The 12906-nt window shown below is 41.9% G+C and overlaps 1 protein-coding gene across 1 annotated transcript; it reads left to right on the top strand.

The window, feature by feature from the left end:
* The first annotated feature begins 654 nt into the window (after positions 1-654).
* On the top strand, positions 655-12905 carry LOC117324433 (glutathione peroxidase 2-like). The gene is made up of 2 exons (XM_033880287.1): positions 655-1070; positions 12151-12905. Exons 1-2 carry the CDS (start codon positions 825-827, stop codon positions 12526-12528), a joined length of 624 nt encoding a protein of 207 aa, XP_033736178.1. The 5' UTR covers positions 655-824; the 3' UTR covers positions 12529-12905.
* The last annotated feature ends 1 nt before the right edge of the window (position 12906 follows it).

Raw genomic sequence — 12906 nt, forward strand, 5'->3', positions numbered from 1 at the left:
ACGTCTGGACTATAATGGTGTGTTGCGCGGACGTCTGGACTGTGATGTTTTGTGGTACGGACGTCTGGACTGTGATGTTTTGTGGTACGGACATCTTTACTATGATGTTTTTGTTGTGAGGACGTCTGGACTCAATTACATTGTAAAAGTCCATACAGTGAAAAATGAGAAGAAAGATCTTATATTGTATAGGCTAAATATAATCTGAATAAGATACTACTTAAGTACATTGCAATTACACATTTTATGTAACTTTGGCTTTTATTTCTGCGAAATAGTTAGTAAAGGTTGTTCGCAGAAACATCCACACGAGCGGAAACTCCCAACACATTCATTACCTTCAATGTGGATGGATCTCTTCCGCATTAAGTAAAATGCATTTATAAAAATTTAAGTTGTATTAAAATGTAGAATTTATAATCTCAAAACTTGAAAAGATTATGTTTATTGTGTTCATTTACATACGATTTTACAAATAAAGGGATGGGTTAAAATATATGCCACTCCCACAGCTATAATTTATGGTTCCTGTTACGTCATCACTTATGTCCTGGTTAAACATCCGCATGCAGTAAGCCATATTAGTACTATGTCCAGTGTGTACATGTACAAATTGTAAACTGCTGTATCATTTGTTGCCGTTGAATATCGACCGTCACACTACCGGAACCAGCCAGACGCCACGTGCCCATTGGCGCTGAATATGATATATACCTATATCAAGATTACCTATCTAGCTATCCAGGTGATTGGAGACACGCGCTTCCAACCGTTCGCGTATACACAGTACCTCGCTACAGAAGACCAGGGGAAAATACACAGACATGGCGTCCGTTGTCAATGTCCGCAGTCCAGTTAAAATACAAAACTTTTTCGACTTCCACGCTACAACTTTGGAAGGAGAGAAAATTAATTTTTCTACGTACAGAGGGAAGGTGATTCTGGTGATGAATGTCGCCTCTCTCTGAGGCACCACTGTACGGGATTATACCCAGATGAACGAGCTGGTCGAGAAATTCGGAGACAAGCTTGTTGTCCTGGGTTTCCCGTGCAATCAATTCGGACATCAGGTAAGATTGTTTTTATTTACCGTTAAGCAATTAAGATGAATTATCAAAATAAAGAAATGTCGACTATGCCTGCACTAAAGCAGAGTTTATTTAAACTTGATTTCAGTTTGTTACAGGTAATCACAGTTATAGGTCATTTGAAAGATATCTGTAATCAGTTTTAAATTGCTTTGGCCTAATAGCCTATACAGTTAATTAGTTCGCATGACAATTATACAACATGTTTTAACATGACTAAGTAAACGACAACGTCAATTTGAATATCTCCCGATATGTTTGTTTGATAAATATTACTAACCTGACTTTTAACACTTCCGCACGTTCACGGCACATTTTCCACCCACCTTTATCGGTGAGCTTTAAACTAAACCGTACACGAAATGTTCGTGTGTTTTACAATAGTGGAACCAACTCTTAACTTTCCCGCTTCCTAGTGGTATCTTTACCGCCTCCTCGTGGTATCTTTACCGCCTCCCCTTGGTGTCTTTACCGCCTCCTCGTGGTATCTTTACCGCCTCCCCTTGGTGTCTTTACCGCCTCCTCGTGGTATCTTTACCGCCTCCCCTTGGTGTCTTTACCGCCTCATCGTGGTGTCTTTACCGCCTCCCCTTGGTATCTTTACCGCCTCCTCGTGGTATCTTTACAGCCACCTCGTGGTATCTTTACCGCCTCCCCTTGGTATCTTTACCGCCTCCTCGTGGTATCTTTACCGCCTCCCCGTGGTATCTTTACCGCCACCTCGTGGTGTCTTTACCGCCTCCTCGTGGTATCTTTACCGCCTCCCCGTGGTAACTTTACCGCCTCCTCGTGGTATCTTTACCGCCTCCCCGTGGTATCTTTACCGCCTCCTCGTGGTATCTTTACCGCCTCCCCGTGGTGTCTTTACCGCCTCCCCGTGGTGTCTTTACCGCCTCCTCGTGGTGTCTTTACCGCCTCCTCGTGGTGTCTTTACCGCCTCCTCGTTGGGTCTTTACCGCCTCCCCATGGTGTCTTTACCGCCTCCTCGTGGTATCTTTACCTCCTCCTCGTGGTGTCTTTACCGCCTCCTCGTGGTATCTTTACCGCCTCCACATGGTGTCTTTACCGCCTCTTCGTGGTATCTTTACAGCCTCCTCGTGGTGTCTTTACCGCCTCCCCGTGGTATCTTTACCGCCTCCTCGTGGTGTCTTTACCGCCTCCCCGTGGTGTCTTTACTGCCTCCCCGTGGTGTCTTTACCGCCTCCCCGTGGTGTCTTTCCCGCCTCCTCGTAGTATCTTTACCGCCTCCCCGTGGTGTCTCTACCGCCTCCCCGTGGCGTCTTTCCCGCCTCCTCGTGGTATCTTTACCGCCTCCCCGTGGTGTCTTTACCGCCTCCCCGTGGTGTCTTTACCGCCTCCCCGTGGTGTCTTTCCCGCCTCCTCGTGGTATCTTTACCGCCTCCCCGTGGCGTCTCTACCGCCTCCCCGTGGCGTCTTTCCCGCCTCCTCGTGGTATCTTTACCGCCTCCCCGTGGTGTCTTTACCGCCTCCCCATGGTATCTTTACCGCATCCCCATGGTATTTTTACCGCCTCCTCGTGGTATCTTTACCGCCTCCCCATGGTGTCTTTACCGCCTCCCCGTGGTATCTTTACCGCCTCCCCGTGGTATCTTTACCGCCTCCCCATGGTGTCTTTACCGCCTCCCCGTGGTATCTTTACCGCATCCCCATGGTATTTTTACCGCCTCCCCGTGGTATTTTTACCGCCTCCTCGTGGTATCTTTACCGCCTCCCCATGGTGTCTTTACCGCCTCCCCATGGTATCTTTACCGCATCCCCATGGTATTTTTACCGCCTCCTCGTGGTATCTTTACCGCCTCCTCGTGGTATCTTTACCGCCTCCCCATGGTGTCTTTACCGCCTCCCCGTGGTGTCTTTACCGCCTCCTCGTGGTATCTTTCGAGAGGCATCTTTCCCACCTCCTCGTGGTATCTTTCCCACCTCATTGTGGTAGCTTTCCCGCCTCCTCGTGGTATCTTTCCCATCTCATTGTGGTATCCTTTCCCTCTTCCCCGTGGTACCCTCTTCTATCTTGTGGTATCTTTCCCGCCTCCTTTTATTATGACAGAATGTTTCATCCCGGAAAAGGCATAATAGCTTTTTCCGTTGTATTCTTAATTACTTATACACAGAATGTACTTGGACAATAATTTATCGCCAAGTTAATAATTAACCAATTACAATTAATAAAATAAATTAACAGAAACCGGTTCAATGATGTGATCTCGTATCTGTTACATGCATTTGTTCTCGGAATGGTAGTTCATCAAAATGGAATTCTGAACAATTTGGTTCAAACAACGAGTCAATCATCCTATCTTCTAAGTACATGGATATCATCATATACTACTTAACGCATTACGGTATACATTTAATGTATATGTAGTGTTATTTAAAACCGGTCATTTTAAATGGAAGCGAGGAGTACATCATCTGAACACGAAAGCTAAAAATACGAATAACCTCAGGGGAGGGACTTTGGCTGGAGATTAAATGTGTTGCTTCACTGGATTTTGCCTGGGGGTGTTTTGTAAACTTAAGGACAGTACGTATACACGATATAATATATACTAGACATGACAGCTGCAATATGTAATAGTATCCTCCTCGTTATCATGTAAGGGATGTGTGACAGATATACTAAAAATCAATACAGAAATGTACACACAATAAACCAATGCCTTAGTCACCATTGTACCTAGTCTGACTGTCCACTACTTCCTGTGGTACCTCTAGTGTACCTAGCCTGACTGTCCATCACTTCCTGTGGTACCTCTAGTGTACCTAGCCTGACTGTCCACCACTTCCTGTCGTACCTCTAGTGTACCTAGCCTGACTGTCCACCACTTCCTGTCGTACCTCTAGTGTACCTAGTCTGACTGTCCATCACTTCCTGTCGTACCTCTAGTGTACCTTGTCTGACTGTCCACTACTTCCTGTCGTACCTCTAGTGTACCTTGTCTGACTGTCCACTACTTCCTGTCGTACCTCTAGTGTACCTTGTCTAACTGTCCACTACTTCCTGTCGTACCTCTAGTGTACCTAGCCTGACTGTCCACCACTTCCTGTCGTACCTCTAGTGTACCTAGTCTGACTGTCCACCACTTCTTGTTGTACCTCTAGTGTACCTAGCCTGACTGTCCACCACTTCTTGTTGTACCTCTAGTGTACCTAGTCTGATTGTCCACCACTTCCTGTCGTACCTCTAGTGTACCTAGCCTGACTGTCCACCACTTCCTGTCGTACCCCTAGTGTACCTAGTCTGACTGTCCGCCACTTCCTGTGGTACCTCTAGTGTACCTAGCCTGACTGTCCACTACTCCTGTCATACCTCTAGTGTACCTAGCCTGACTGTCCACCACTTCCTGTCGTACCTCTAGTGTACCTAGCCTGACTGTCCACCACTTCCTGTCGTACCTCTAGTATACCTAGTCTGACTGTCCACCACTTCCTGTCGTACCTCTAGTATACCTAGTCTGACTGTCCACCACTTCCTGTCGTACCTCTAGTGTACCTAGCCTGACTGTCCACCACTTCCTGTCGTACCTCTAGTGTACCTAGCCTGACTGTCCATCACTTCCTGCAGTACCTCTAGTATACCTAGTCTGACTGTCCACCACTTCCTGTCGTACCTCTAGTGTACCTAGCCTGACTGTCCACCACTTCCTGTCGTACCTCTAGTGTACCTAGCCCGACTGTCCACCACTTCCTGTCGTACCTCTAGTGTACCTAGCCTGACTGTCCACAACTTCCTGTCGTACCTCTAGTGTACCTAGCCTGACTGTCCACCACTTCCTGTCGTACCTCTAGTGTACCTAGCCTGACTGTCCACCACTTCCTGTCGTACCTCTATTGTACCTAGCCGGACTGTCCACCAATTCCTGCCGTACCTCTAGTGTACCTAGTCTGACTGTCCACCACTTCCTGTCGTACCTCTAGTATACCTAGTCTGACTGTTCACTACTTCCTGTCGTACCTCTAGTATACCTAGTCTGACTGTTCACTACTTCCTGTCGTACCTCTAGTGTACCTAGTCTGACTGTCCACCACTTCCTGTCGTACCTCTAGTGTACCTAGTCTGACTGTACACCACTTCCTGTCGTACCTCTAGTATACCTAGTCTGACTGTCCACCACTTCCTGTCATACCTCTAGTGTACCTAGCCTGACTGTCCACTACTTCCTGTCGTACCTCTAGTGTACCTAGTCTGACTGTCCACCACTTCCTGTCGTACCTCTAGTGTACCTAGTCTGACTGTCCACCACTTCCTGTCGTACCTCTAGTGTACCTAGTCTGACTGTCCACCACTTCCTGTCGTACCCCTAGTGTACCTAGCCGGACTGTCCACCACTTCCTGTCGTACCTCAAGTCTAAGTAAGCAGTTCTATCTAGATCAAACTCGTCTATTCTAAGCCGTTCTTCTGTATCAATGTTGGCTATCTAAACTGTTATCGCCAAGTTCCCTCTTAATAGTAAGCTCTCCCATATCTCGTCGACTCACCGGTTTTGTAAAACGTGAAACGTTTGCAGAAATCGCGCCTAGAGATAAAATACTAATAAACGCTAAAACAGAAACGGTGTTTGCCTAAACAAGTACAAACATTGGCAAGTGGTCGGTTTCCTTATTAGCACCAGGCAGACAATGTGCAGGTATAAAATCGATACATAAATAGTTAATGTAACGTCACGTATACCTGTACAGGTAACAATTAACTTAACATGTCAGAGGCAATGGGTCTGAACCATACGATGGCCGATATCGGACGGGCAAAACAGTGTTACTAGTAGTACGTTTTTGTCAACGAAAAATGTACATACATATTGTGTGTCAAAAATATCTACTGCTAGTAGTAGATAAATTTGTACACAAAAAGTGTACGTACAAATCCTGTGTCAAAAACCTGTTACTAGTAACACATTTTTGACACAAAATGTGTACGTACATATTTTGTGTACAAATTTATCTACTACTTCTAAATATCAATTAACATTCTTTCCTATCTTGATTGATCGCCTTGTGGTAGTATGTTGACTGCATCCGATAGAAATACGAGTAAATAATTAACTTTTGTCGCATTCGCACGAGGAAACCAGACATAGTTCGGTTTCGAGTGATACCATTCTTCCATTACGTCCGCTGGCTGGATATTTTGTTTTTACTTAACGTCATACTTTAAAGCCAAATGCTTTAATGTTAACATTTCAAGATCTTAACAGTTTTCAGACTTAGTATATATCTAATTATCGCGAATTAAAAACGGGAAGAAAATATGTATTTATAAAAATAAATGGGTTATTCCCAAAAATAATAACTGGGTCCGACAGACCAAGTTTCTAAGCGAAATAGTCCTATAATGCAACGAGCGTGTTATCAGTCTATACAAAATGGTGGAACGCCGAATGTTTAAGCCTGTCAAAATACAGACCGATTCTGCCAAAACACAGACCGATACTGCCAAAATACAGACCGATTCTGCCAAAAAGAAACGTCAAAGGGACTGTAATCGGCAAAACCCGAGTATTTCCTATGAATAGGACATGATTCAATGGAACTTAGCAGGAGAGGTTTTAGGTTATTTGGGAGTATGTGGCTTTAAAATCAAGCAGATCTTTTGGCTCTGGCTTTTATTACCTTATCAGGCAAAATCAGCATACGACCGCATGGTAATCAATCAAGAATAAAAGGAATGTTAATTGATATTTAGAAGTAGTAGATAAATTTGTACACAAAATATGTACGTACATATTTTGTGTCAAAAATGTGTTACTAGTAACAGGTTTTTGACACAGGATTTGTACGTACACTTTTTGTGTACAAATTTATCTACTACTATAGCAGTAGATATTTTTGACACACAATATGTACGTACACTTTTCGTTGACAAAAACGTACTACTAGTAACACTGTTTTGCCCGTCCGATATCGGCCATCGTAGAACCAACATTCTATTGGCATTAATATTCAGTGATAAAGTGTTTACTAAAGAAATATCGATTTTACAATTAAGGCAACTTTTTCAAAAGTGCATGTACTCGGTTTGTTTTTTACAACTTATCCAGCTGGTGTGCTGGTTTGTGATTTGCATGCATCACTTTATATTATATATTATCACAGTCCCGGATGTGCCACGAGGTATATATCATTGTATGACGAGGGACCTTTATTATGATATAACGTAACTTCTCTCTCCAGATATATTATATCATGTGTGACTCATTACAATGGAGTGCTGCACTGAGTATAACCAATCAGGTTTTTTTTCTGAAGGAGGCGGGTCTTGCGGTCACTCTTTCATAGTACAGATTCATGTAATCGCAACAAACTCGATATGTCTTTAAATTAAATTCTATGATCTGGGGTGTTCTTCCTTTTTAGCCCACCATCAGTTGGTGATTTGTTCAAATCGCCGTCCGTCCGGCTGAAACAATCGTAATTTCTTGAGAAAAAACTGAAAGGATTTTTCTCGAAAGATTCAGTTCAATTCATGTATTACCTACACCTTACGGTTTATAAGTACAAATGATCCAGTATATACGTACATTTGAAGTCTGATAAAGAACAGACTGGCAACCTTGAGTTGTTGTCGCTATTTCTCGAGAAGTTCTAGATAGATGTTTCTCGAAAGATTCAACTCGTGTATTACCTTAACCTTACGGTTTTATAAACAGGTTTTCCTCTGTCACTAGTTGTAACGGACTGGCAACCTTGGGTTGCTGTCGCTAATTCTTGAGAAGTTCTGGAGGGATGTTTCTCAAACTTGATGTACATATGTCACCTCCTTCCCTGGTATTACAGTAGTTGAAATTTGTCGTCGCTATTTCTCGAGAAGTTCTGGAGGGATGTTTCTCGAACTGAATGTGTATATATGCTCCCCAACTCCCCTTTCCTTCCCTGGTATATTAGTTGAATATTTCGCGAGAAGCACTGGAGGGATGTTTCTCAAACGTTATGTACATATGTTCACTTCCTTCCCTTTCCTAGTATTAGTTGAAGTTTGTTATCGCCATTTCTCAGAAAGTTCTGGGAGAAGTAGAGAACGGGGATCAGTCCTATATTGTGGGCGTTGAGATCTCCGATCTCGTGCCGTTTTTTTTATCAATACGACACACGGTAAACAGCGAGCACCCATCCAATAGATACAGCCATCAGTAAAATTTTAAATTTGAATGCTTTTTACGTAACTCTTAAGGTAGACCGACCCTTCTGTGACGTCACAGACATGAGTCCGGCGATCCGGCAATCCGGCGTCCGGCAATCCGGGCCCTTGATTATGTTCACGAATAGTTACACCTGGTTTAATTTTCAAGTCAGCTGGGAGATAAATGTTTAGGCCTACAGCACGATGCAGTCAAGAGGTGAAGGGGTCAGGTTTGTAAAACTAAAGACTAGATAAGGCTTATGCTTTCAATGAAGTGAGAACATAAATTAAAGATGGTCCATTGAAAACAAGGACAGCGCCGATGTATCACATAATGTGCCAATGTGTGACGACCATATAACGTTAGTTACAGTCTCGGCGGAGACAATTTATATCAAGTCAGGAAGAGGTTAGCACATCTCCAATTTATGGCAATGTAGAACAACAGGACACTTCATGGCGCACGGGCCGACGCATATTGGAGTTGGGGACTTTGGCCGATGCTCTAAAAGCATGTGCACTTTGCGGCAACCAACAATTACTTCATTATGTACTCCATCTGTCAGATTGTATATTGTTAGGGGAACGTAAGTTCGGCCTTGCGCACTTTACATGTGATATATTGTTATTCAGAATGCGAGGTAGTCAACCATATTCCAACCGCCGGTAGACACAGATCAGAAAAAGGAGGAAACGCATGGGACGTAAACACAAAACTTGCAACATGCATTGATGGTATAAAAGATCTATATAAACTCTCACGAAATTTACGTTGACATTCGACAATTTTTCAAAAACCTAAAACCCGTGAAATTGATGTAGATGTTAAGAGCCTTTTTACTCATATTCTGGATATATTATAAATATTGTATTTAATCAACTGTAGGCCTGTAAAACACGTTTCTTGTGATCGGTCTAGTCTGGAGATTTCACTCCATGGGGAGCTCTCTACCAGGTTCGAGCAGTTTTATAAATAGATCATAACAAAAACGGATGACGGATTGACAATCACAAATTCGGACCCTTTAAAGAGGCATGTCCGTGAATGAATTGTAACGAGTTGCATAAATGCAAAAAATACATAAACAAAAACCATCAAAAGGCCAACTCTAGTAATTTCTACATCACTACCATGTCAGCAAATTGCGGCGCCCGGGTGTTAAACTCAAGAGCGTCTTGTTGCCACAGGTGTAGAATACGGATCCAATAAGACTTGACAATGTCAAAATATATAATTCCGATAAACTGTGAAAATTACAGTCATTTCAATCGCGGATTTTGCTGTATATGTTGCATAATTCGTGGATTGCGGCATAATTTGGTCATACCCGCCTACAATGTGGGCGAATTAGCAAAAAATGAGAGGTGTTTTTTTTCTGTCAGTTATCCTTGCAAGTTATAGCCAATTTATCATTTTGTTCCGTGGTCGGGTTATTTTCCTTAAAGGACATCATTATCACATCAAAAAAGAGAAAAAATATCCCAACCGTTCTTCCGATCTCGTCTTCGGCGTTCATTTTCTATAGAAATTATCGTTGCCCGGATGTAAAATTCATCGACGCCCAGGTGTAAGCACGGTCACCGGCGTCCGGTCAGTACGATTGAACCGGCCGGTGAGTAAAGCCTGGGGTCGCAGTTCGATGACGGTGGAGGCACACTACTTGCTTTTCTGTTACATCGGTTGACCATTCCAAGTGCAAGCTATATGAAAATGAGAGGATTCGTTGGGGATAAAACCTGGGTTAATGTGTGTCCGGAGCGAACTCGTTTGAAAAGTGAGGAATAGTGAAGCAGGTTTTAATTGTAAATAGGGTACATAGTGATTTCAGGTGGGGGAATTTCCATTAAGTCAGTCGGTAGAGCGACGGAGCAGTAAGCAGAGGGTCGCGGGTTTAACCCCTTGTGGAGGCACTAAATTCGCTTTCCTGTTATATATATCATGAAAATATTGTTGTATCGTCTGCCCTTTTACGTTGTTAGTAGCAAAGAAATATGGCAGTAGAATACTGATGCCTGCATTATTAAGTGCACGATCATTTGGAATCCAACAATGCAAAGTAAAGACAATGAAATTCACATCAGGACAACGATGGCCTGAGGCTATAGAAAACCTGGTCGGTCTATGTAAAATTTCTTAGTGTTGGCCCCAATGGCTATGAAAAGTTTGAGTCCTGACATACATTACAATTCATGTAAGCAACATTCCAATATTTTCTGACAAATGATGATATGAAATCAGAGCTTAAAATAGAGTTGTTTTTTTAACCCATAATAGCGTGTTATTACTGGATGATGCAAGCGTTTGCGTGACAGTAATGCTACTTTTCAACAATATGTTTACAAAATGGGTCTATGGAAAAATGACTTGGGCTATGGTATTTCAATTTTCTGTAGACATACTGTCTAAGGAATTTTCATATATACTTTCATGTATAGATGTTTAGATGTAATACATAGTTTATGTTACAATGTGTTAACATGTTTAGATTTTTTAAAAAGGGGGGTATAATCACCTATTATATTTCGGCCTAGTTTGTAGCATTTTTTGTGTGTCATTCTTTTAAATTAACCCCCCCCCCCCCCCCCCCCCCCCCCTAAAAAAAAGTATAAAATCTGAAAATGTGGTAGAATATACATGTTACGGTGAGTGATTACTGTCATAGCTGCGCTCTTCTAAGGCTTTGCCTTCATTCAAATTATATTATCGCATAGGTTGGAACGCTCGACACTCGAGCAACATTGTTAAGCGCAAATGAAGCATGTTCTGGCATTCTGTATCGCCGATACGCTTCGTTTGACATGGCGTATTAGAAGCAAGCGTCTGAAGGACCATTAGTGTAGTGTTCTAATTTTCATCCGGAAAAGAGGAAAATATCCAGAAAATGTTAATTGCGTTTGGGAAATCAAACAAATAAAATTCTTTTAAGAAAAAAAGAAAGTACCAGTAACATAGATTACAATATAATTTATGGAAGAAAATGGTAAAGATTTAACAAAAAAATTATCAATCTCAGATTCCAAAATAACTGCTCTAATTTGGTAATTTGAGCCATACTTGAAGCACAAGTTTTGGGGTACCAGCAAAGTAAACGGCCATGGTGTGAAAAGTAATATGGTGAGGTGTTATTTTTATTTTTTTTTCTTAAAGCATACATATGAAATTTTTAATTAAGCAAAAAAAGGGGGGTCATTTTTCTGTTCATTTTTTCAGGAAAAAAATAAACGTGTATTTTTTTAAACAATTTTTCACTAAAAATAACCGGTTTTTCGTATAAAAATAGCCATATTTTGTTAACCACCCAAAGAATCTTCTCTTTTTTTTGATAATTATGAATGATATTGCTCATACTGATGATATAAATAGGATATAAACTTCTTTTTATGCTTCAGGTGAATATTATCGGGGAAAGATAAAATCTACCAAAACCCTTAAAAATATGTGTTCAGCTATTAATTAATACGTATCATTATGGGCCCTGGTAGTAAAACGAACGTGGTGACATATGTTTTTTATGTGCTTTTTGTGATAAGGGCATAATTAACATTGAAGTACAAATAAAATTAAGGAGATCTATCAGAGGAAACCCGAAGGGTCGGTCTACCTTAATGCAGAAATCCCAAAGTAAAACGTTCTTTCAAAAAGGGTAAGTTGTAAACAGTGCATACATGGTTTGTTTCAAAGTGAATAATTCCCGCGTTTTGGGGTAAATTAAGCATTTCGCATTTAGAATGTCGTACAGGCTTTCCATAGCGATCTTTGCTGGCATTACTCCTTTTCTGCTGACTAGATACCGATCGGGTTATCAACGGTAACGTGACAGGACACAGGCGATGTCCCTTTCCCTACCTAAACACCACATTTTACTAGATATATAAATTATGTTTGTCATTGTGTAATAACATTTTACTTCCATTGTCCGCAGGAGAACACCAAGAATCACGAGATACTGAATGCTCTCAAGTATGTCCGGCCGGGAGATGGTTTCGTTCCCAAATTCCCAATATTTGAAAAACTCGAGGTGAATGGGAAGAATGCATCGGAGATATTCGTGTTCCTGCGCAACCACCTTCCACTACCAAGTGACGACGCCTTCTCCTTCATGAACTCGTGTAAAAGTATCATCTGGGAGCCTGTGAGTAGGACAGACTTGGCCTGGAATTTCGAGAAGTTTCTGATCACGCCAGAGGGTAAACCACATAAAAGATTCAGTCGTTACTTTCAGACTTGTAACCTCCAGAATGAAATAAAAACTTTAATAGAGAAGTTCAGCGACACGAAAGCAGTTAAAAAGGGACAGTAAAACATTTAGCTAGAATATTATTATTTTTAATGTCACAAGAGTAGGAAGATCAATATTTTATATCATTCCATGGATGGTGTTGGTAAAACTCACAGATTATTGTAGAATAGTGGAATATCAATATCAAACAGGGAGCCGATTCTGTCCAAAATATCCACACAAAAAATTGCATGTGGTCTTGCAAGACCTGTATAGATATTTGTAGACGTACGTGGTCTGTGTCCCGGGGGTGGGGTTGGCTGGGCGGGGTGGGGAATCCTGTATTAATGATCAGCGTACTATAAAGCCATTGTGCCGGTACACTGTGATAGCCCACAGATCCTCATTGTGGCCAGTCAACACTACCCTCGGAAATCTCAATAAAACACATAAACCAAG

This window comes from Pecten maximus, chromosome 3, assembly GCF_902652985.1.
Source record: "Pecten maximus chromosome 3, xPecMax1.1, whole genome shotgun sequence".
In the NCBI taxonomy this organism is placed as follows: Eukaryota; Metazoa; Mollusca; class Bivalvia; order Pectinida; family Pectinidae; genus Pecten; species Pecten maximus.